The sequence below is a fragment of the Salvia splendens genome, chromosome 10, assembly GCF_004379255.2.
Source record: "Salvia splendens isolate huo1 chromosome 10, SspV2, whole genome shotgun sequence".
In the NCBI taxonomy this organism is placed as follows: Eukaryota; Viridiplantae; Streptophyta; class Magnoliopsida; order Lamiales; family Lamiaceae; genus Salvia; species Salvia splendens.
This window is the reverse complement of record NC_056041.1, coordinates 8,918,303-8,943,656: the sequence shown is the minus strand read 5'-3', so window position 1 is coordinate 8,943,656 and position 25,354 is coordinate 8,918,303. Positions and strand designations below refer to the sequence as shown.

The window sequence follows — 25,354 nt, the reverse complement described above, 5'->3', positions numbered from 1 at the left end:
TCAAACGGAGGTCGTTAGATCTTTTAATCCAATGGTGTTGATTTGCACAACAACTTCCCATTACAACCAAAACTATTATTAATGGGTGAATGCAGATAAGTGAAAAATAAAGCATGCATGGACTCTTCTTCGTTTCATTCATTCTTCCATCAACATGTGAGTTTTTTCACATGTTGAGTTCGGAATGTCGTGAAAACATAGTCTAATATGTATGATTTTTAATCTTGACCGTCATTTTTTCCTCATCCAATGAATAAAATATGTAGAGTTCTAGGTTCTATACTTAAGAATGATTCTATCTTTAACGCAACCCTATATATATATATATATATATAAATATTCTTATTTTCTTAGTGTTATTATGCAAGCGAAATAGTAATAGTCATTCACATCCAATGAAAGTAAGAGTTGTGAATAAAAAAAAGAAATTTCTTTATTGTTAAACATGACTATTAATTTTCTAATAGTTAAAAAAATATTTTTTTGACACCAAGCAAGAATTTAATTTCAGTATACAAATTCAAATCGTTGTTCCCTAACATTTTGTCCATTAATAAAATAAAAGATGTATAAATTTCAAATCTTAATTTTGATGCTCTAAGAACTCATGCAATTAAATTGATTTGTTACTTTTATAAATATAAATTCCAGATTCAACAATGTTTAGTAAAAATAAAATTAAGACCGAGTATTAAATCTATTACCTATAAGTTTAGAATTTAAAAAATATTGTATAAAGTATTATTTAAATAAACTAATATTACGTGATTGAAGTTAGAAAGAATAATTCAATATTTAGAATTATTGGAGTAATTAAAATTTGGAAATTTATGTACACTTACAAAACAAAAAATAGAATTAAAGTCAATACTTTTGTTTGAAGAAATATCTACTGCAAATCTGCAATTGGGATGGAATTTGGAACGTTTTGGTAGGGATGAGAGATTGGTGAGAAGATTTGAGTATAATTTGCTTAAATCAAGCCATCCAAATAAATACACACAACTTTCCTAATCAAGTAATTGTTATATATAAATAATGTTTTTATATGCATAAGGGTAGTATGGTATATGTACAAAACATATATTTAAATAAAAACATAAAACAATCTAAAATGACTACTTTAACCTCATTATGTCTTAGACATTATGTCTCCAAAACATTTTTCATTGTTTATATACGTCTATCCTAACTCCGAAGAATTTTTTGAGACAACGTGATTGTTGGTGAAGGAAAATTTCACCAATTCCATATTTATCCCACTGAAATTAAACGTACTACAGCTGTAATTTGGGGCCCTATAGTTGCTCCCCATTATTATTTCCCCCTAATCTAATCAATGTTGAATTGATGTGTGGACATCCATCTCATGTAAAATCAATCAGAAAACATGAGAGAGAATCTATGTACAAATATAGAGTAAACAATATTTATTCCGACGGTGTGAAAATATTAATTTAGGGCGGTTAACTTTTGTCTGCATGAAATTGAGGCAACATGACCTTGTCATTTTTGCCCAAATTTATTTTCAAGTAATACATGAAATTAAGATCGAGATTGAATCAAAGCACAATTATTATCTTTGCATGGAAAATATCTGTCGGTTTCTATTATTTGCACCATAATGTAGAAACTGAACCAATATAATTTTGCGTTACTGGGAGTCACTAAAATATGGGGTATTACTATAAAGAAAAAGAAAAAATCACACCTTTTATCGTCTAGCAATATACACACTGGGAAATTTTCAAAAGTTATAACATATCTTTGGATTTAAAAAAATAAATAAATTAGTGATGAAACTATATTTCTACTATAATCGTGTTCATTTACTAAGAAATACTTTGCTGGATATGCTTACATATTAATGTCCGTTTGTTATTTTTGGGATCATATCATGACAAGCATCAAGTTGATGTATAGTCAAGGAAAAATAAAATATAGGCAATCACATGATCTATTCCCAATAAAATATAATTGCATGTGTGCCCTAATCAAGACTGCACTGTCAAGGACAAATTAGAGTGTTTTTTTGGGGGAGTAAATTATGGCATTGATATTGGATCAGATTCCTATAGGAGTTGTAATGCTTATATAATTAAATCAAAATTAGCATAAAATTGCGATAATGATTTCTATTTTTTTTAAATGGACATGTCTCTCTTTGCATAGTTAGATTTGATAATGACAAAATGCTATAGCTATTTCAGCACTTACCGAAATGTAATTGAAAACGAGCCGCCCCACTATGGAGTTGCCCATGATCTCGTGTTATTACATCATGTTATTCACTTATAAAACATTTATGAGGTTTTGAACTTCATGTTTTTATGCAATCATGCAAAAAGATTGTCGGAATCATTTATGCGTTTATGGGCTTGAAATTATTGTACCATTTATTCAAAATTACATCTATATTTAGAGTCTTAGTTATACTCCCCCATTTAAGGTTAGAGAGAATGGAGGATAAATATATAAAATAGAAATTATTGTCTGTTTGTGGGTTAGATTTTAATCCATTCTATTGGGTTGTATTAGAACTGGGTCGCTAATTCCTTAAAAGACCTTATAAAGGGGGAGAATTATCCACTCTTATATAGATGAGATAGGATCATTACCAAAGTTGATGGGTAACAAGATTTATACTTTTAACATGTTGCCTAAAGAAATCATAATAGTGAATGATAAATCATAAACATGAAATACTGAAAGCTAACTTGATTATTCTTAAATGATATGTGGGCATGATTGGAAGACTGAAGAGGACCCCTACGTGAGAGCTTAAACAATCACCCTCCTCAGCAGCATTTACTGTCTTGCCTACTCACATTCAGTATTAATTTCTCAACTAGTAGGAGAATTAGACATGTGCAAAATACTTAGGGTTCTGTCTGATATTCCGATTTTTCTTTACCTACTCACAATCGCCACTTGAGAAAAAAATGGGCTCCTAATTCATATAGCAGCTGTAAAGGACTGTATAATTTCGTTGAACTTTTGGTATTTTGTGTAGATATTGTGCAAAAGCCTATATCAACTTTAAAAAAAATACTTATATACTTACACTACTAATTATCCTAGAAAAATTCAAACTCACACTTTAGATTATATAGCCCCTACTAGAATAAAATTTCTGCGTCCGCCGCCAATACTATCAAGAAAGGGAAATTTGGGAAGAAAACGAATGGATGGTCTTTATATATCAGAGCTTCAATAATGCATAAAAGAAGAGCTGTTAATTTTCTTAGACAAGGTCAACAGAATGCAGATGAAGTAGAATTCTTATAGAGTTGCAGGCCCACTAACGGGTGTAGTCTATAGCCCAAGCCCGCCACAGAATTGGTACAAAATCCGAATCAAGATTCTTTTTACAATCAGTTAGTAGGCCCATCTACGCTCTAATCGGCCCAATGCAGTCATTTTTATTTTAATCACTTACAAATCTCCGCGAAAAAATCCTAGTAACGGTAGAAGAAATCCCAGCTACAAAGAAAAGAAACTTCCGCCCCATAAAATAGGTTAAATTTCTACTTTTTTTTTCGTTTACAACATAAAAAGAATTCATATCTATTCATAAAAATATTTTTTTTTCATTTAATTTTATTTCTAATTATTTTAAAATTCGTATCATTTTCAATTAATCTATTTTTATAGAACTAATTGAGGAGTACTTTCTAATTTTGACCCTTGCTTCCCAAGCTAAAACCTTGTACTATTAAAATTTAGCAGCGGAATTTATAAAATTTTGACCCTAGGGTTATAAATCCAGCTCATACAATTCATATAAATTACTCCTATTTGCTTGGTATCAAAAAGAATTAGAAAGAAATTACAGTTAAACTGAAGCAATGGTGGGGAAGAGCGCAACTGAGAGCGGCGGCGACGAGACGCTGGATTTGTTTCTGAAGATTGGGCTGGATGAAAGGACGGCGAAGAACACCGTCGCTAACAATAAGGTCACGGCCAATCTCACCGCCGTCATTCATGAGGTATTTGTGCGTTTTTGCGGAATTGCGATTTTATGCGATTATGATGGGTGGAGTATAAATTCTAGTGTTATTTTCTGTTTGTGCATGTTCGTTTGGTGATATTTAGTTGAGGACTCTGCCTTTTGTTTTGATTTATGTAGCAATTGCAATGGAAGGGGAAGCTAATTGATTCTTAGATATGATTCGGATTGTGTTTGTGCATTTTATTAGTGATCGAATGTTTTTTTTTTGCATGTGGTATTCTTTCAGTTTCAGAAGATGTTTGTGGAAAACCTTGGTTCATTTCGAATTTAGCTATGCATCGTGATAATCTATCCATTTTTTGAGAAATTATGCTGACTACCAATGCTGCGGACTTCATCTGAAAACCTTTTTTGATACATGCTTTTATTGGATGCAATAGAGTACTATTAGATTGATGGATTAATAAACATTGGAAGATTGTTATGTGCTGATTAGGAAATGGAGATAAGGTCTAGTTATCTCAGTTTCAATTCTTACACTCCCTCCGTCAACCAACCAAGATTGTGCACCAATTGACTTGTTAAGCACCCACGAAAAGTATGCAAATTTCCCTCTGTGAACATCTCTTCTTATACCTCTTAATAGTCTCTAATTGCAAAAAAACCTACCCATCTCCAGTGGTGCACGCTCTTCATTTCCTCCAACTGTTTGGTTTTGTTTAAAATGCCATTGTAAGCTCTCATAGAAGTTAGCTTGTTTTAAGTTCACCTCTATATCTGTTGTTGTAGGCAGCTGTGACTGATGGGTGTGATCGGACAGTTGGGAATCTACTTTATACGGTAAGAACATGATTGCGCATTGATTTTAAATACCTTCAACGTGGCTGCATGCCTGCATTTCAATTTTCCATATGCTGGTTGTGGCCCTTTATTTCTTTACTGAGATACACATTAATAAAATGAAAAGATATAATACCATTTCTTGGCAGGTTGCTACGAAGTTCCCCACAAATGCTCTTGTACATCGGCCTACATTGCTTAAATATATTACGTCGTTAAAGGTCTAAAGCACATTTATGCATTTTCACAAGAGATTTAATCTTGAATAGTTACTTCTCAGTATACCAGCTGTTAATAAAGGTTTCTTACTGCCACAGATTAAAATTCCTGCTCAGTTAGAAGCTGCCTTTTTATTTCTCGCTGCTCTTGCTTCTGACAACTTGAAGATTGATGAATTTGAAGCTGCTTGTGGTGTTGGTATGATCCAAAATTGTGATTCTCTGAAGATGGCTAGATGTAATAATATTTTTATTTGAAAGTTTAAATTTGAGTTGGAATGTGGGTTATATGATCTTTTTAAAGAATATTCTGAACCTCCCTATCATTTCCCCCTTTATTATTTTGATATCCTAGCTATTATGTTAAATATGAACCTTTTCTGTATCCTTCTGGACCATTATGTTTTAGTGCGATTCTTCTATATGCTAATTTGATTAATAATTAATTACTACTTATATACTAGTAAATGTCTAGTAAAAAAATTAGTAAAAAGTGTATCTTGTCTTCTGCAGGAGTTGAGGTTTCTGAGGAAGATATTGAAAAATCTGTAGATGAGATCTTCGAAGAGAATAAAACTGTTATTTTGGAGCAGCGGTATCGAACAAATGGTTGGTAATTCCATATTTCAAAGTGGACCTAATTTATTTGATACATGCTAATGGAATAATATGGCCTTGTATGTGGTGCATATTTGTTGCTTAAGTTGTACTCGAACTCTGTACTTGAACTGGTATAGGATTTTTTATTAACATGATGATTATGTTTTATGGAACTTACTTATACGGGCATTGCTGGATAGTTGACTTTATCATTAATAAGGCTTGTATTAGTAACACTATTGATGTACACAGGTAGTAAAATGAGGAGCAAATGTGCTCATCCATTAATCATTATCCATGTTGATAATATATTGCACTGTCCATGAACAGTTTGCACCTGGCCCATCTTGCATGCTAGTAATTCTATTTGAAGACCTGTCCAGTTTGGCTCAACTTTTACTATTATGATTGTAATTTGTGTATTAATCAGCTATATAATTACAGTTGGTGAACTATTTGCTCACGTCAGAAAGAAACAGCCATGGGCAGATCCAAAGGTTGTCAAGGTAATGTTGACACCTGCTAGAGTTCTCCAGGAATTAGCAAAACAACATTAACATTTTTATACATGTACTGTCTTATTTATCTTTCTGACTTGCTCAACTTCTGCCACCAGAAAATCATTGATACCAATTTATATAACCTGCTTGGGGAAAGAACAGCCACAGACAATGAGAAGCCTGTAAAAAAGAAAAAAGAGAAGCCTGTTAAAGCAGAGGTGAGTCATTTGAATCTATGCACTCCTTTACTGTGGAGTGAACTTTGGTTCTTATAAATAGCCGCATTTCTCACAATGCATTTTTTGGCCTCATCTTATTGCCAGACAGATAGTTATATGGCATTCAGCAGTGTGAAATTATAATTTGTTGGTATGACACTAGGTTTCTTTATTTTGTCTTTGGTCTTACCAGGAAAAAGCTGTTCTTGTTGAGACAGCTCCAGAAAAACCAACTGAAGAAGAAATCAATCCATTTTTAATATTTCCTTCACCTGATCAGAACTTTAAGGTAGTATTTCAATTTTTTTCTGTGTGTTGCTTTCTTCTCTTTTGGTGAGCTTATTTTAAGATATCTGAATGGGAAATTTAATTTTTGAATGATGCTAAAAGATGCACTACTTGCTCTATTGACTCGGTGATAAGTTCGGCCTTAAATTATTCCACTGCTCGCCTTTCCCGGTGATTTGTTTTAATGACATCGTCGCCCTATTTTGTTGGTCTCTAGGTACATACCGAAATATATTTCAGTGATCGTCCGGTGCTTAGAGCTTGCAATTCAAAGGAAATTTTAGACAAACATTTGAAGGTCACAGGTGGAAAAGTACACACACGCTTTCCTCCTGAGCCAAATGGGTATCTACATATAGGTCATGCCAAGGTAATAATAAGGCCAATCTATCATATCTCACTGCATTTATTTTGGACATTCTCTCAATTCTTATTTGTTAATTGTATAGGCTATGTTTGTGGACTTTGGCCTGGCTAACGAGCGAGGTGGAGGCTGCTACCTCAGGTCAGGAGTTCTTCTATACTAATTGTCATAAGAGGTCCCTTTGCTTTATTGGACATATAAAACAATAGTTTTCATGCCCAAGAATCATCACTATCTGATTACCTTTAAGATATCACCACTGTATATGTCAAAATGGAGATTTATTCTCTTCTAACCATTAAATTGATACATAGATTTGATGACACGAATCCAGAAGCTGAGAAAAAAGAATACATTGATCACATTGAAGAGATTGTGGGATGGATGGGCTGGGAACCCTTTAAGGTATAATTCCTTACCCTAAAGGCTGACACTCTTGTCGACATTCAGACATTGTCTAATATGTGTGAAAATTTCAGATCACCTACACCAGTGATTATTTCCAAGAGCTCTATGAATTAGCTGTGGAGCTGATACGTCGTGGTCATGCTTATGTTGATCATCAGGTGGATTCTTGTTTGGACACTCATGATTTTCCTTCACTCGACCCTAACTGAATCTTTTGTTCAGTTATCTAATTTTGCCTTTATCAAGCTATTCTGAAGTAGGGAATGTGTTTCTAAAGTTGAAATATTGAACTAATTTGATGTGTGGTGCTATTTCTGAAGCAGGGATCGTGCCTCTAAAGTTGAAATATTGAACTAATTTGATGTGTGATCATTTCTTGCTTTATGTGTGGCAGTGTTGACAACAATTCTCTTTGTATGTTGCAGACACCTGATGAGATAAAAGAGTACAGGGAAAAGAAGATGAACAGTCCTTGGAGGGATAGACCAATTGAAGAATCTCTGAAGTTGTTTGATGACATGAAGAAGGGGTTGCTTGAGGAAGGAAAGGCAACATTAAGAATGAAACAGGACATGCAGAGTGATAATTTCAATATGTATGATCTAATTGCTTATCGCATCAAGGTAAGTGTCTTGACGAGAATGTTTTGTGATGCTAAAAAGGGATGCTAATGTTCTGTTACCTTCCACTGTTCAGTTCACACCGCATCCCCACGCAGGAGATAAATGGTGCATCTATCCTAGTTATGATTACGCTCATTGCATTGTTGATTCTCTTGAAAACATAACACATTCGGTCAGTAACTTTGCTGGAGGAATTATTTTCCATATTGGCTTTGTTTGCAATTTCTTTGTAGAATCACTTGATACTCAATGCTTGCACACTAATTATATGGGTGATAACCTTTTTTAACTCAACTGGTTTTCTTGTTGCCTGTCTCTTAACAAATACTAGTAAAACAAGAGCATCATTTTCCTGATTCTTTTAATCAGCATTATTATATAATTGTGATTGCTATATCTCATCTCATAATATTTTTTTCCTGAATGTTTTGGTCGATCTTTTCATGCAGCTATGCACACTTGAGTTTGAGACACGGCGTGCCTCATACTATTGGTTATTGGACGCACTGGGTCTCTACCAACCATATGTGTGGGAATATTCTCGACTGAATATTACCAATACAGTGATGTCAAAGCGTAAGGTGTGTTGAAGTATGGAGAGGCTGTGAGTGGGTAGTTCAATTCACAATTGGATCTGATCCTATCTGGCATACTCTTGCAGTTAAATCGACTTGTGACAGAAAAGTGGGTCGATGGTTGGGATGATCCTCGCCTTATGACTCTGGCTGGACTGAGACGTAGAGGCGTAACTTCAACTTCAATAAATGCTTTTGTTAGAGGAATTGGGATTACAAGAAGGTTGATTATCTGTTGATTGTATTCCACAGTTTTATCTCTCCATGTTCTTTGATGATGGACAAATAAAACGTCCGGGTTCTGCAGTGATACTAGTTTGATATGCCTGAACCGCCTAGAGTACCATATAAGGGAGGAACTGAACAAAACAGCACCTCGGGCCATGGTTGTGCTAAACCCATTGAAGGTGTGCATCTTTCATGGGTATGCACATGTGTAAATTTTGCATACTGGAACATGAGGTTTCATCCACCTTTTTTTTGTATTTCAGGTTGTAATTACAAACATGGATGCTGCAGTCATGGATCTTGATGCCAAGAAATGGCCAGATGCTCCTGCAGATTATGCATCTTCTTTTTATAAGGTATAGCTTTGTGCCAAGAAATGGCCACATGCTCATGCCGATGATGCATCGTCCAACCTGCTTTTATTAATTTTGCACGTGTTATTGCTATTTCGTGATGGCTCTTTCATGTTTATTCTTGCTCCTTTTATTCAGGTCCCTTTCTCTAAGGTTGTTTACATTGAACAATCTGATTTTCGTTTGAAAGATTCTAAAGATTACTATGGACTTGCTCCTGGGAAATCTGTCCTCCTTAGGTACCTCTTTCTGCAGTTACTCTTCAAGTTTTGCCATAGCTTAGTATTTTCAGATGGCACTCATATATGCTTCTCCATAATATAGGTATGCATTTCCTATAAAGTGCACAGAAGTGGTTTTAGGCGATGATAATGAGACTGTGCATGAAATTCGTGCTGAGTACGATCCATCTAAGAAAAGCAAACCAAAGGTAAGCTTTAAATAGTTGTGACGACATAAATGGATGTTTAGATTTCTCGAATAGGAGTAATATTAAATTACTGACATTCTGTTCTACAGGGCGTTCTGCACTGGGTTTCAGAATCTTCAGCAGGAGCTAATCCTCTTAAGGTGGAAGTTAGATTGTTCGACAAACTATTCAATTCTGAGGTTGGGACTTCATTTATCTCTGAATAAACTTGACTTTTTCATAGCAGCATTGTACAAACTCACTGTTGTTTGGTCTTGTGACCAGAATCCTGCGGAACTTGATGACTGGCTCAGCGATTTAAATCCACAGTCGAAAGTAGTTATAGCGGATGCATACGCCGTGCCTTCTATCAAGAACGCTGCTGTTGGAGACAGTTTTCAGTTTGAAAGACTAGGTATGTGCCTCAATCCAGCAACTTTTCATCCTTGACCGAAACTACATAGATCCCAACCACACACATTAAATAATCTATACAGATCAACCAAATATTAGCTGTAATGATCACCCCAACCAAAATAAATAAATGTAGGGGCCCTTATTGATGACGTGTGGCAATAACCACTGCTTGTTGGAGTCTTATCTCCCCAACTTCTGTGTGTTCTATGTTTAACCGAGTGATTTGTTCCCAAAATGAAATTGTTTTATCTTGAAAAATGAAATGATGACCAATGACATGGTAGAGAAACTGGGAACAGAAAAATATTGAAGGGCTTGGAAGACTTAGAACTCAATAGTTTTGAAAGTCTTGGAACTGACCCTTGGAACTTTAAACTTGTTTATATGTTATAGTTGAGTCATTTTCATTTCACATCTTCCAGGCTACTTTGTTGTTGACCCAGACTCTTCTCCTGAGAAGCTCGTGTTTAACCGCACTGTAACATTGCGCGACAGTTATGGTAAGCAAGGGAAGTGAATTTGAATGCCAAAGTACTGTAACATTGCGCGACAGTTATGGTAAGCAAGGGAAGTGAATTTGAATGCGAAAGTGTAGACGAAATGTATAAGCAAACACTGTACACAAATGTAAGTACAATACATCGTCTTATTTAGTAAAATCAAATTTTCGGTTTATCAAAATTGACCATTGTGTGATTTTTGTCGTTGGTAAATGTATGTTTTGTAACTGTAGTTCATAGTTACAGTTGGTAAACCTCTGTCACTGATGTTTTTCCTCTACACCTTTGTACTTGAGTTCGTTATTAACTAGAATTTAGGATTTCTTTTGGAGATAGTCAGATAGATAGTTGTGGACCTGTACTCTATACTCTACATCCTATCTTGTTCAGAGATGTGACCTTCAGCATTGCAGAAAATATACACTGATTAGTGACCACTGGAAATGAAGGAGGATAGGCTGTTACTGGCAGCAAAGAAAGAAAATAGTAATGCATTTGGATTGATTAGGTTTGATGAGTGCCCTTTCATTTAGAGGGGCCCACAACAGTGAAAAAGCAAATAATTGAACCATTTTTTCTTGGAAATCCATATTGCAAATTTTTTGGCTAAAAGGCTAAAACTATAGTGGGATGTCGACATATGTACTAATATCTATATATTGTACAAATTTTAAACTATGATCTGGATAGTTAGATTATGTCAATAGAATAGGTGACAAAATAACAGCAACAAAAAATGTCAACATCGTGTCAACGGTTGATGCTGTGTTGACATTAAAATTTTAAAATTTTCTACTATGTTGAGTTTGAAATTTGTATAATATATAGAGGTTGCATTTTATCATTAATCCTATAGTGCTATATGTAGAAGGTAGTAGACATAAGAGTATTTCGATTTTTTAACAAAACTTCGAAGTTTTAGCTAATTGCATGTTAACTAGGAATATGCATATTAAGGACGCATGCCATATTTGATTGATGGAAAAATCCACTTACACTTATCATGATTTTCATCTTTTTTTCCAATTTCGTCAACAACGATAATATTGTGAGGGAAAACCAAATAAATAAATCATACTTTGTGGGGTCAATCGTGATTGACTCATGTGTGTACTAACATTGGATACACGAGTAAAAAAATTCAGTGCATCTCTGGCACAATAAACATTTATGTCGTGAAAGTATCAGTAAAAAAAAAATTGTTCGATTATGGATCATGAATTACTATTTAGTTTTATCAATAAATTGTAGTTTTGAGATTTTTGGAGAAATGAATCTGTTTCAGCTACGAATTTTAAAAATCTAAATTAATTCACGCTATTACTTATATGACACTAAAAAAAATATACTCTATGGGATACCAGTATGCATATTCAAAGATAGTTGGTCATTTCTAGAGTATTCAACTTCACTATTTAATTTATGTACGAGTAACCTTGACATTTTAGATGAAATGTTGTACAACAACAAAAAAAATTAAGTGAGAAGGCTTAGAAGTTAAACGTTTGAACAAAAAAAATGTGTGACGGTACCCTCGGAAATACTATTTGATAAACAACCCTTCAATCTTTCTAGGAGTACTATATTTTTTATAATTTTTTTGGCTTTATTTGATAAATGACTCTCCATTTTTAATGTAGTATTGTTTCTAATTTTCTGGCTTGTGGAATATGTTGATAAATTGCTGAAGGTAGTCAATAATAATTCTACTCGTAATTAGCGGCGATATGAAATTGAAATGGTGGCTTAGATTAGACTAAAAATGTAGATTATAATTAGTCAATTGGAATATCATCATGCCTGATTGATCGCCCACTTGCTCACTAACCAAATCTAATTTTTGATTATCTATTTCAAGATTTGGACTGCCCAAAGAAAAAATATTGTCAAGAATTATTCTATACACATATATATATATGTGTGATTAGACTACCCATTTAATCCTTTTCAAATTGTCACTTCAACAACGTTATCGTGAATTGACCGCACCTCTATGTTTTTTCAACGCTTTCAACTAAATGGAGGGATTGAAATTCTTCCCACGCGATGAATATGTCATTATTTTGTAAATTGAAATCATGAAAAGCTAAAATTTCTCTTAAAATTTTCCCCAAAAGTCCAAAACACCCCAATTAAGTATACCTATGTACATAACATAATAGGACTACAAATGTTTCACACATACATAGCGATACATAAAGTTTTTGGCTCTACGACAAAAACAAGAGCCATTTTTCTACACTAACACTAATATGTCATTATCAATCAAATCTCCTAAACTGCCACAACTCATCACTATTCCAAAAAGAGCTCATTCCAATCTCCTCCCCGAACCAATCAGCAACCGCCGCGTGGCACTCTCCGTACCCAGTAATATCCTCTCTGTACCCGCAATCTTCATCAAAAGATTCAGGCGAGCTCAAAACCCTTGAAATTTCTTCAATTTCCATCTCTGAATTAGGCGGCGCGGGGTGGCTAATTTGAATCGGTGAAGGCGGCGCCGCGGCGGCGGAGATGGCGAGATTCGGAGTTTCCGAGGATGACGACTTGGCGTTCTGTTCCATTTTCTCGAGCAATCTGGGCATCCAGTAGAGTCGGACGGCTTCTAGAAAGTTATTGCTGTTGGAATCGATCTTCAGCTGCCGGGCTTGCTTTTGCACTCTCGTCCTCCAATAGTTCTTTATTTCGTTATCGGTCCTTCCCGGCAAGTGCTGTGCTATTTTCGACCACCTGCAATTATTATTCCATTTTACAAATTTAAGTATGTTCAGCTCACTTAGTATAATTTTAAATTTAAGTGATTGATTAATTAGTACGTACATATAAATATAAATGAAACAAAATAACGGACCTATTTCCCCATCTGGAATGAAGTTCGAGGATCAAGAGTTGTTCGTGGGGGCTAAGGTTTCCTCTTTTGATGTCTGGTTTCAGATAGTTAAGCCATCTTAATCGGCAGCTCTTCCCTGTTCGTTTAAGCCCTGAAAAAATAAAATTAAAATTAAATGACAAGTGTAAATGGAATTAGAAAATTTTAATGCAGTAGGATGTGTTTAAGTTTTACCTGCAGATTTGGATAAGGAATTCCATTGGCCTTTGCCATGAGAGGTGATGTGTTGAATGAGTAGATTGTCTTCCTCTAATGTCCATGGCCCTCTTCTCACCTCATTTCCATCTTCATCTAATTTGCTACAACTTTTTGGGATTTTACCTTTACTACCACTCATCATCAATATTATAATAAAAATAAAATTTGAGTTTGATTGAGAGTTGTGAAGATTGTGGGGATTTGGATACACAAAAGAGGTTTTATAGAAGTAGTTGCTAACGAAGTATCTAATGGAAATATAAGAGAAGAAGAAGTGGAGCCCATTTTGTAAGTTTTCTAAGTGGCTTTATTTTGTTCTTTACAATAATGAACACACAGAATTTTCAGTTTTCCTTGGTTTTGAAGATGGGTCAGTGGGTGCAATGAACTAAGAATACCATCCTTTTTAGAGTATCTAAGTCCGTGGATTATTGGAGAAATCATATAAGTGAAGTAAATTGACTCTACTATTCCATTGAAAATTGAAATACAAATAAAAACTTGTGTACCTTTTTTTTTTTGGCTCTTTAAGTAGAAATTAAATAAAGATTAAAGTCTAATTTTGGTCCTTTACATTTGCACTAAAATTCTTTTTGGTCTCGTACATTAAATTTGTGACATTTTGGTCCCTAACATATTGTTTTGGTACATTTTGGTTTCAAACAAGGTCAAACATTTAAATGTAAATGAGCCTAAAAGAATTTTATTTGGAAAATCTACGGGACCAAAATTGGACTTTAGCCCTAGATTATAATTAAGTTATTAGATTGATCAAACATTTTGACTGTTAATTTTAAAAGAAAATGGTTATTTTGGACTAAAACAATATGTTTGGGACCAAAAAGTATTAAAACAATATGTTTAAGATCAAAAAGTCACAAACTTAATATATGTAATAAAAAGAATTTTAAGGCAAATGTAAGGAACTAAAATTGGACTTTAGTCTTAAATAAAACATCTTTGGTGTGGGTTGTATTTTCAGAGTTTTTTTTTTCAATAACATGTTTCTCAAGCAATTTGATAGATTGGTGGGGGGTTTTGCATCACAATTCGCATAAAATTCGAACAATTTTAAAAATTCTAAAAAAAGAATATATAATTGAATAGAAATTGAATTGGTTGGGCTCAAGCCCCCTCCCAACTACATTTATGACATTTGCAACACAAATTCAGTCCAAAGTAATTAGAAAGACGCGTTTTGTGATAGTATAGGAGGACAAAGGTCTTTGATATGGACTGAGTCTACTGGAATATATTCAGGTGAACAGTGGTCATAAACTTTTTGGTTTTCAAGAAAATTTAGTTTTAGGATTTAGCATATAAACTTAGAACAAGAAAGAGGACCCCTTTAATTTTGTCTTTAGTTTCCACACTAGTTTTAGATTCTGACAGCATTGTGGCTACAAACTCCATCATTTAAAAAATCATTTTATCTTTTTAAGTCAATATAGGTAAGAAATTGTTTGATTTTGTGAAAAGAAGTAGATGGAAAAAATAAATGGAATGCGAGACCCTTTTTTTAGTACTCTATTAGTTTTATAATGAATTATAAGTGTAAAAATTTAGTGAAATGTGGAGTCCACGTATCAATAATGAAAAAATTAAATAGTTTTGGATAACCCAAAATAAATTTTTTAATAGTGGATAGAGGGAGTACAATTTAATAGAGGGAGTACAATTTATTCACACGATCATCACTAACAATTTATTTACACAATTAAAGATGAACATCATGTAACGATTTACTTTTATAACAAGATCCTACGTGAAATTCAAAATATTTACTCTTTTAAAGTAATATACTACTGATTTTGTGTCGTATTTTCTAGATATTGTACTTTGCGAATATGGAATAACATGGTTCGTCATCCCCCAAAAAGTTAGTTAATTGGGTTTGGGGTTAGAAAAATCAAAAGATATGTTCTACTAGTATTTTAGCATAATTACAATGAATAGTGGAAGGAAAGAACAGAGGAACGCCTTGAGAAATGGGAGAGAAGAAAATGGTGCACTTGAAAATGAATTCTTTTTAAATGGGATGATTCCTTCTTGCTTCCCTTTGCTATAGACTTTCTTTGAAAAGAAACGTGATAGACTAGAATGGATTATTCTCTTATATTTTGTTTATTCGTTTATATTTTATTTCAATAATAAAACGTGGGGTTACTCCGTTTGGAGAAAATATTCCATGGTCATGGCATACCAAGTTGGCAATATGACTTGGTGTGACCAACTAATAGTTTTTTACAAGTGTGTAATTCACCTCAATTAATCTTGAACTCGATCAAGATCAAAACGGGAACGAAACAAGAAGAACAAATACACAACCGATTGAAATTTGAATAATATCGAAAACAATGAAAGCACTTATGAGAAGACCAATGGAATTCTTATTCATTCAAGTGTGTGGAAGAAACTCAAGTTGTTAGATGAAAAACCTTTCTCTCTCAACTAACTCGATTATAGATCTGGGAAAAACTTACTTTTCAACTAACTTCTCTCTCCCTTTTATCATTCTAAATTTTGGTGGGAAATTCAAAATATCAAAAATTTACAATTTTCATTTCAGTCCCTCAAGTATGTTAGTTGTGTAAATATGCCCCAAATCCCAACAAAGTGTAATCAATAATTATGTATAATATGGAAACTAAATACACCTAATATATGAAACATTTCATCAATTTATTGGCATTTACTTCTTTTATTGAAATTTTTGATGCACATAAATTTTATTTTCTTATTTTTAATTTTTTTATAGTATAATACTCTCTCTGTTCCGCGGTAGTTGAGTCATTTCATTTTCTGTACTCGTTTTAGAAAGATGATAATAAATAGTTAAAGTAGAAAAAAAGTAAAGTAAGAGAGAGAATAATGTAGATAAAACTCTTATCTATCTTATTCTATCATTTACTTTATTCTCCCTCCATTTTAACTATTTATTATAATTTTTTCAAAACGAATGCAGAAAATGAAATGACTCAACTACCGCGGAACGGAAGGAGTACTATTAAAGTATTAAATATTGGAATGAATTTATAAATATGCTAACAAGTGTAATTATATATAATATTGAAACTAAATGCATCTAAAGTACTTTTCGCATTTTTATGCTTTTATTTCTTCGACTGAATGCAATTATATATAATATTGAAACTAAATATGCTAACAAGTATAATTATATATAATATTGAAACTAAATGCATCCAAAAAATAAAGTATCGTTTTAGTATATTAATTTATTATGACTACAATTTAATTTTCTTGGCATATTAATTAAATAATATTCATCAAAAAATAAGTTTTCTTCCATCTTTAACATTTTACTGTATATGTTATTGAATTTTTGATGCATATATATTAATTTGTACCGTTGCATAACAAATGTAAGTGTTGTCTCACTATTAATATTTTATTTTCTTTCTTAAATTTTTTTAATTATTTTTACATGTTATAAAATATATTAAAAGTTGTAATTAATTAATTAATATGCTAATAAACTTCAAATTAATTAATTTCAATTTTTAATAGTATAATATAAAAAAAATTTAAAATAAGAAATAAAATTTATATGCATAAAAAATTTCAAATAAAAGAAATAAAGGCCAATAAATTAATGAAATCTTCCATATATTAGGTGTATTTAGTTTCCATAATACACATGGTTATTGATAACACTTGTCAAAAAATTAGTAATTGGCCACACCAAAACATATTGCCAACTTAGTATGTCAAGACCATGGAATATTTTCTCCTCCGTTTCGATGAGCACGGCGGCATAAATATGGGAGAATAAATTTCCTTGTAATAATAGATTCCAAGATTGTGCTTCAAGACAATGATATCTCCTTAAGAGCATAATTTCGATTTCTCCTATGCCAATTTCATTTCCAAAATTTGTTAATTATTATGCCACTCAAAATTGAATAAAATTTGTCACTAGTGTATCGCGCTTGGTATATGGTATCTTGTTATTTTCGGAGGATTAAACAAAGATTCTCATATTCTTGAAGTTTAGTACTTGAAGTATAAAACTGCCACATGATTTGTCATAGTTGAAAATTGGTATAGATTACGACATCATTGTTTGAAGAAAGTTTGATAAAATTCTAGCCGACTTGCTTCCTGTTTAAATTCTTGTCGTAATTGATTTGTATTCAAAGTTATCTCTTGATTTAGATTTCTTTAACGGCTTAAACATATTAGTTGTAACTATATATTAACATTGTTAATTGATAGAAATAGTACTAGAAGTTAATTTTGGAGATTATTAAAAAAGTGAGACTGAGACCTATCCCTCCCATAAATTTATTTATTCATTATTTTCTTAATTATTGTGATTGGGTTCAATTTTCAAGTCGAATCCATTAGCATCGCAAGTGCAGATCAAATTTCAACCTCAAATGTCATGATCACTATTAGTATATGGTCCATTGATTTTGGACATGGTTAAATGAAAATGAAATGTCAAGAAGAATCTTGCTTGTGTCTTAATTGTAATTTTATTTTATTTTTTGAAATTTATATCACTTCTATATGGATTTCCTTAGTTGTCCAACAAAGAGAATCACAGTTCTACACCCACATTGTGCTCATTGAATAGTAAAAGGTGCCGTAATTAATCGTCATATGACTCAAATATTTGGGGCCAAAAAGTTGATGATGGGAAAGCCACTTTAATGGTTGTACTTTAACACCAAAAAGTTAATAATTAATAAAAACATATTCAACAAATATTGATGAATGTCAAGCATACATTCAATTTTGATTTTTATTAATATTTCCCCATTTCCCTCATAGTTGAAGCGTAACTTTTCGGCACGAAGTTTAAGAAATAGATGTTTATTGTGTTAAATAGATAGATAAAAAAGTAAAAAAGAGAAAGAGTAGAAAGAATATAGTAGAAAGTGAATAAAGTATAGAGAATAAAGTAAGATTGAAAAAAAGTGTTAATTATTACTACTGTATATGGAAATGATTCAACTATAATGAAACTTTTCGAAATGAAAAAATGACTAACTACGAAGGAATGGAGGAAGCACGTATTTTTGTTTTTTTAAAGTAGTTAAGTCTTAAGTCTGCTTTATCATATAAAAGTAGTATGGATGCATTCGTAAATGCGGCAATATGTGGGCCGTGGGCTTCATAGTAAATATATTGGGCTTTATGGTTCAGGCTTGGGCATGGCATAATCATTAAATAACTGTTGGTTTTGTTTTCATATATTACTAGTTTATAAAATCTGTAATTATATATTCCTTCTCCAAAATCATTAGCATGCGGTGAGTAGTAAATTACAATAAAAATATCCACTTCATTGGCCTAGTTTTGCAATATTTTTGTTGTTTCCTACATGACTTTCCCTCCGAATAAATTATTAAAAAGTTTGTGCAAGTAGAAAAATAATTAATTTGGGGGATCAGAAACAGTAGAAAGAAAAGGAAAATGAATGGCCAGAATAATTATGTGAAAAGTGATTTTAGGGCTCAGAAAGAATGATTGGGCCTTCCATTAATAAACATGACTGTTGGGCTCTTGAACAACTCTATATTAAATAAACATTGATTCTTTCTTATCCATCTAAACATACAAGTTTGCAAGCTATTGGATTACTACGACTTTTTCTAGTTATTATGAAAATGATTTTATAATTAAATTTCATTATTTTCCAATCGTACTGTCCAAATTAACTGAATTAAGATATTTATTCAAAATGCTGCTTATCCATAACTCTATCAGCTGGGCCAGAGATCCTTTATTACCAAAAACATCGTTAGTCGAAGTGGGGATTATGTCCCAAAATTATTTATTTTCACTGCATGTATATGAAAATGAACTAACATCAGTTGTTGAATGTCAAATTCATGCGCCCCACGACTACTGTGTTATAACAATTTAATTAATCTTTAGGCAATCTTAGTATTTGGACAATTCGAGAATAATCAACATTCTCTCTCACTCCCACACACATAAGCATACTTTTGAATTATTTTCTTGTATAGTATTTTTATAGTTATCTAAACATTGCTTTGCAAAAACCCTATTAATGATGTGAATTGCCTAAAAATGTGTATTAGAATAAAAAACAAAAAAACATAGCTTTCACCAGAGATTACTTTTGCATCCACACCTCTGTACATAATCAATATGAGCCAATCACACAGTGCAGCAATACTAATGCTTCTTGATGATTAAAAAGAAATAAAAATGTAACAAGACTTGCACGATAGTAATATTAAGTGAAGAGGTAGATTGATTTTGAATCAAACATATATATGAAGTATATTGTCAATCATGTCAGAAATAAGAGAATAAAAAACTGAAATTCAAAGAGGCAAATTAGGTGCATTATGGAATTGGGACATTCCTCCTCCATATCCTTCTCCAATCGCCTCTGCACCTTCATATGCAGTGCCTCCCTAAATTCAAAATAAATAATTATTCATTTTCACTTTTTAGACAAGAGGTTATATAAGTCAACTTTTCATTGAATGAAATAAATAAGGAAACTAGGACGTCTGTCTCAGTTGATTGGTTTGGATTAAATCAAGATATATTAACGTGTCTGTCTGCACCAAAATAGAGAGAGAGAGAGAGAGAGAGAGAGAGGGAGATTATTCACATGTAGAGCTTCCATGGCTTCGGCTTCAACTGAGTTGAAATCGTAGAATAGACTTGCTGCAGACAGCTTCATGGATAGAAACTAAATACACATATAAGGAAATTCAACATTAACCGAAAAAATATTCTTGTATTGGAAATTCAATTATACATCAATGTATATGCAGTGGCGGATCCAGGAATTTATATTCGGGGGTGCGAGTCATATGATAAATCATTATATAACATACCAAAAATAAAAACTAATACTAAAAGCAATATATTTTGAAATATACAAATTTTAGAGTCATACATTTCAAAATACAAAAATAAACTACATTATATCTAATTTATTTTTTGACGAGTCTTCATTTCTTCAAAACAATTCACTATTGATTCAAACTCCACGAACACGCCCTTCTTGAAAGAGAATATTGATTCAATTAGTCTTAAGAACATACATAAGGTGCATCCCATGTTTGAGGTTTGATCAAGATAACTTCATTCCATCAAAACTTATGACTCTCTATTTTTAAAGAGACTTTAGAAGTAAAAGACATCTATTGGGAGAGAACTCATTAAGCTATTAGGTTTCTATCTTTAAGAAATTAATTAAAAGGGTAAAATAGTTAAAGCTAGAGGTTCAACTAGGAATAAAATAATAAATCATAAGATCAATTATTTAATCACCCCAAACAACTTAATTAACAAACAAACCATAACTCTTCTATCCAACAAATAGAAAAAAAGTCCATTCCTCACTTAGAGTCCAATACTTTAATTAATGAGAGGTCAAACTTCTCCTTTCTCTTCTAAACAAATCGGCCCACATAAAAAATAGTCCAACAATTTAAGAAATAAAAACTAGCCCAAAAGGAGGCCCTTCTTGAGTTGAGCCCTAGTTCTACCAACTAAAACAAAAATCAGATTTTTGAAAAAAAAAAGAACGCCTCTTCTTCCTAACTCTCTCAAGCCTCTTTCCACCTCTCTCTCTCTCGTCACTCTTCGCGGCCGGCTATAGCGTCGCCGGCGAGCGACGCCGGTCGTGCTCTACCTCCTCTCGGTTCTCATCTCTATCCCTCTCCCCCATCAAAATCACAGCTCACTTCCTAATACTACTAAAAAAAAATTTTTGGGGGTACACTCGTACCCCCATTGTTCCTGCTCCCTCCGCCACTGTGTATATGTATATATAAACAAACACATGAGAATAATATCTTACATCAATCTGGTTTTGCAACGATCGTACATAGTTGATGATCACATCCAACATCACAGCCATTCCCATCGTCTGCACATTTTAATGTTCACTTATTTCATTATTTAGACATACACGAAAAGAATATCATACAACTCTCAAAATTGAATGAAATAAATATCCACATCGAAAATTTTGATAGGAGTATTAATTAATTACCTTATAACACCCCGGAACCAGATCTTGCAGGCATCTCAATTTCTCATTTATTTTCTCTCTTCTCAACTAGTTCAAACAAACAATTAAACAAGCAGGCAAAAGATCCAATTTGTCAACTTCATACAAAATCAAACTCTTGAAAAATAATGAATCAAAATATATCAATCTTAGACTAGTAAAAATGTACCCTTTCAGCCAAACTGTGGCTGTCAGTGGCTTGCCCTCTCTTTGCCATAACATGAACAACTTCTTTAGGCGTCTGAGTTTCCCTCTCATTCACCCTCTTTCTCTTCTTCCCATTATTCTATTATAAAATCAAGCAAGTACTAATTAATGCAAGAAAACAAAAAGGGTCATCTTTTTTAAAAATTGAACACGAGAGAAGTAGAATAAATACATGTGCTTTGTTATCCTTGTCTAGTGCAAGAAGCCCGACATCAGAAATGGAAGGAGATGAATTCATCCCCACGTCCATGTTGCAGTCACATCCGAGGCCCGGTGAGAAGAAATGGGCCATCATCGGGTTGAACATTGGCCCGTTAGGCCCGGTTGATCTTAGGATTTGATCATGGTAACAAATTGGGAGTTGGGTTTGTTGGTGTTGATGATGATGACCGGAGAATTCTCGATTGGATAAAGATATGGTGCCATGATCATTATTTGTGCTAACATTGAAGCCTTCAAATGATGACATGTTATTGAAGATTTCTAGGGTTGATGTATTCATTTGTAAGAAAGAAGGTTTTGAAGAGGTTCTGCCTGAATCTTCCGTGAAAAAATTTGGAAGTTGATATAATCCTTAATTTATACTACTCCTATATAGTACTATCATAATAGGGTTTAGACTAAGGTGAAATATATAAGTTTTAGATGCTCATGAGGTGTAACTTTCAGCTTTAGAATAAAAGATTCTAGCTTTTGGCCCATCTAGTACTATTGTTGTTTATCCTTTGCTTCAAAGAAATTAAAAAAGACTGAATTAGATTTGTTTTTGTGGATATGATTTTGTGGTTGTACCATAATAAAATTCATTAATGTAGTTAGGAAGACCATTCTTTTATCTTAGGTTGATTAAGTATGACTGTACAAAAGTTGTGTTGTGATTCTTGATAACTGTACCTTCGATTTTTGGAAATGGTGAAGAATTTCGTTAAAGTGGTAATTGCAAGTGACCACACTATTCCTACATTGGCATTATATGATAATCAAGAATATCTTGGTATGTGATTAGGTATCTCAATACACTATATAGACTGAATAAAGTGCATTGTTTTTTAAGAAAATATATAACATTAATTTATGTACAAATTTGTGTATGTCGATTCGTTATTAACCCTGAAGTATTCAAGTAATCTCCATCACTAACCGGTTGTTATAAAATTTAGTAGTACCACGTATTACAAATACACATATAAGATACACACACCAACAAAGGGTTTACGCGACAAAATATCACCGTTGAAAAACTAGTTTGCGACGAATTAGTTCGACCCAATTAACGAGGATATTGTGGCGACGAAAATACGTACAATAATCCCTCCTCAAGTCCTCGTTGTTCGTACGATGGAGTTAGCGACAGACAACCCGTCACACTATAATACAATTGCCTAACTCCTTCTGTCGTAGTAGTAACGAATTTTTTAACGTGAACTATAGATAGAATTGCCTAATTAGTTCATTATCCGGAATTTCTACTAGATTATGGATATTTTGTTTTCCACATTAACATCTCCAAATGATTAATTTGGGAAAAAAGACAAAATAGTTAAAGATCTTGATAGATTTAAATGTTGAAATGTTTGAATTCTTTACTATTAATAGTTAAAAGTTGTGAACTCCTTACAAACATTTAATTGTGAGGCTAGAATATGACTGCAATTGCAACACGAGGCATGTGCCTTATTTTTCTTATTGAAGGTTATTGTTATTCATTGATATTCTTGAATTTACTATATTTTGGAGCATAGTTACCAACTTTTTACATGATTTACACCTCTAGAAAAAACCTATACACCCACACAAAATTCAATGGTTGTGCCGAACTGTATATAAATTAAATCGAATACTATAATCTACCAAATTAATATGAAAATGAAAGTACAAACAAACTTACACCACCCTATTAATCATTGACATACCCATGCATTAAATGATTAAATTTATATTTTATCTCTCTCTCTTGTTTACTTACACCCTTCTTAATAATCCCCATGCATGAACTACTTTTATTTCCTTTCTTGCTTAAGCAAGGTAGCATGGAATATGGTTGTAAATTTCTTATGCCTAATATTAGATGCATGGGAACTTTAACTTCAACTTTTCCCACTTATAGTATGACTATCTTCAACACTAAGAAATCAAATGTAACATTCAAATCCCTATTTATGGAGTTGGATGGGCAACTATTTCCATAAACCAAGGAAATAAAAAGGTATATTTCGTAATCTAATCATTTATAACAAACTTCCATTGAAGATTGATAGTAACATGTCTACAAGTTTTTCATAATCTAATCATTTAATTATATATCACATAATTCCTTAATTTCTAAATCTGCCAAATTCACAATCCATAGGGACATGGGTGCTTGTCCTTGACAGAGAGAGAGAGAGACCGTTACCAAAGAAAAATCCATTAGAGATATTCTACTTTACTTAATTCAAGATATTAACATAAGTCTTGGGAATGAATGAATCTTCCTTTTCAATTCTGCAAATTCTTTTAGTTAATTAGTAAAAATAAATATAGCACATTAATAAGAACAACGCTTCATTTACCTAAACAATATGCAAAACCTTAATTACAAATTTCCCTCCACCAGTTATATTGAGCTTAAATTCGTGACATACAGAAATGGTCCATGAGAAAAAATCAAAATACAATTACAAAAAAAAAGAAAAAGAAAAAAGAGGTTATGCTAACCCATTGAGGAGCTGGGTTTGATTATATCTGATGCCTAAATATATTGATTTAGATTATTCTCGTTGACTAATAAGTAATTTAGGATTTCTTTCGTGCGTATGTTTTATATTCTTCTTAGTTTACTAAAAAAGGACAAACAAATTGTATTTCTAATTTTGTTTCTTGACAACGTACAATCTTTATTATTTAAATAAAGCTAAACGCATTTTTTACATAGACTGATCTTTTTGGATTCAGTGGATTGAGATTGAATGTTAACTAGAAAAAAAATAAAAATATTCCGTGTAAATTCAAATCTTTTGGATGTTACGTTTTCCTTTTATATTTTATAGTTTTGATTTTATATACCGACAATTAGTATTATTTAAAACACTCCTCTTTGTAGTGGTACTGCCTTAATTAACTAATTAATGTTTTATTACTCTAGGAATTTAATCAATAATTTATGACCGCATTTTACTGAAATTGTAGATATCGTAATCCACCTTTTTTTTTCAATTTTCTGTCTTTTGGAAATAAAGAAGCGCTCGTAATTAAAGAATTAAAAGTTTTAATAACAAAAATTATCAAGAAGGCCATCCACAATGACACGGCCCAATAAGTGATCTAGAATATTTTACCTATCGAGAGCAAGCCCAGAAAGGTTTGGGCCTCACTATTTTAATTCATATGGAAATTATTACAGAGTAAGTTATTGAGCTTGGCAAAAAAGTTGAAATGGGAGTATTTAATTAGGTTTCATTAGTCAAAACGTTGACGCGGATGAAGAAGGACGTCACGAGGTACTCCTCTCTGCTCTCCACAAACCAAACCCTAGTTGTTTATTTGGGGAATCTT

General features: G+C 32.6%; 3 protein-coding genes across 3 annotated transcripts; 1 reads left to right on the top strand and 2 right to left on the bottom strand.

The window, feature by feature from the left end:
* Positions 1-3,750: 3,750 nt before the first annotated feature.
* LOC121750191 (glutamine--tRNA ligase, cytoplasmic-like) lies at positions 3,751-10,674 on the top strand. The gene is made up of 23 exons (XM_042144675.1): positions 3,751-3,989; positions 4,742-4,792; positions 4,942-5,013; positions 5,110-5,209; positions 5,524-5,619; positions 6,055-6,116; positions 6,227-6,328; positions 6,522-6,617; positions 6,834-6,986; positions 7,066-7,121; positions 7,295-7,385; positions 7,460-7,546; positions 7,814-8,011; positions 8,085-8,183; positions 8,461-8,592; positions 8,673-8,809; positions 8,894-8,993; positions 9,078-9,170; positions 9,306-9,406; positions 9,492-9,597; positions 9,687-9,776; positions 9,862-9,991; positions 10,416-10,674. Exons 1-23 carry the CDS (start codon positions 3,849-3,851, stop codon positions 10,508-10,510), a joined length of 2,388 nt encoding a protein of 795 aa, XP_042000609.1. The 5' UTR covers positions 3,751-3,848; the 3' UTR covers positions 10,511-10,674.
* A 1,951-nt stretch (positions 10,675-12,625) lies between these two features.
* Positions 12,626-13,859, bottom strand: LOC121750110 (transcription factor MYB62-like). Its single transcript, XM_042144568.1, has 3 exons — positions 13,558-13,859; positions 13,345-13,474; positions 12,626-13,223 (listed from the first exon to the last, which is right to left on the bottom strand). Exons 1-3 carry the CDS (start codon positions 13,721-13,723, stop codon positions 12,755-12,757), a joined length of 765 nt encoding a protein of 254 aa, XP_042000502.1. The 5' UTR covers positions 13,724-13,859; the 3' UTR covers positions 12,626-12,754.
* Positions 13,860-19,814: 5,955 nt separating this feature from the next.
* On the bottom strand, positions 19,815-22,445 carry LOC121750111 (transcription factor bHLH75-like). Its single transcript, XM_042144569.1, has 6 exons — positions 21,993-22,445; positions 21,783-21,899; positions 21,596-21,661; positions 21,401-21,469; positions 20,201-20,281; positions 19,815-19,997 (listed from the first exon to the last, which is right to left on the bottom strand). The coding sequence occupies exons 1-6, from the start codon at positions 22,320-22,322 to the stop codon at positions 19,905-19,907; spliced, it is 756 nt and encodes a 251-aa protein (XP_042000503.1). The 5' UTR covers positions 22,323-22,445; the 3' UTR covers positions 19,815-19,904.
* Between the last annotated feature and the right edge of the window lie 2,909 nt (positions 22,446-25,354).

Coding starts and splice junctions, on each gene's coding strand:
- LOC121750191 (XM_042144675.1), top strand. CDS start 3,849: ATGGTGGGGAAGAGCGCAACTGAGAGCGGCGGCGACGAGACGCTGGAT. Junction 4,793..4,941: donor TTGGGAATCTACTTTATACG/GTAAGAACATGA, acceptor ATTTCTTGGCAG/GTTGCTACGAAGTTCCCCAC. Junction 5,014..5,109: donor AATATATTACGTCGTTAAAG/GTCTAAAGCACA, acceptor TTACTGCCACAG/ATTAAAATTCCTGCTCAGTT.
- LOC121750110 (XM_042144568.1), bottom strand. CDS start 13,723: ATGATGAGTGGTAGTAAAGGTAAAATCCCAAAAAGTTGTAGCAAATTA. Junction 13,475..13,557: donor TTCCTTATCCAAATCTGCAG/GTAAAACTTAAA, acceptor TTATTTTTTCAG/GGCTTAAACGAACAGGGAAG. Junction 13,224..13,344: donor CATTCCAGATGGGGAAATAG/GTCCGTTATTTT, acceptor TAATAATTGCAG/GTGGTCGAAAATAGCACAGC.
- LOC121750111 (XM_042144569.1), bottom strand. CDS start 22,322: ATGAATACATCAACCCTAGAAATCTTCAATAACATGTCATCATTTGAA. Junction 21,662..21,782: donor GCCACAGTTTGGCTGAAAGG/GTACATTTTTAC, acceptor TGTTTGAACTAG/TTGAGAAGAGAGAAAATAAA. Junction 20,282..21,400: donor CGTTGCAAAACCAGATTGAT/GTAAGATATTAT, acceptor ATGTGTATTTAG/TTTCTATCCATGAAGCTGTC.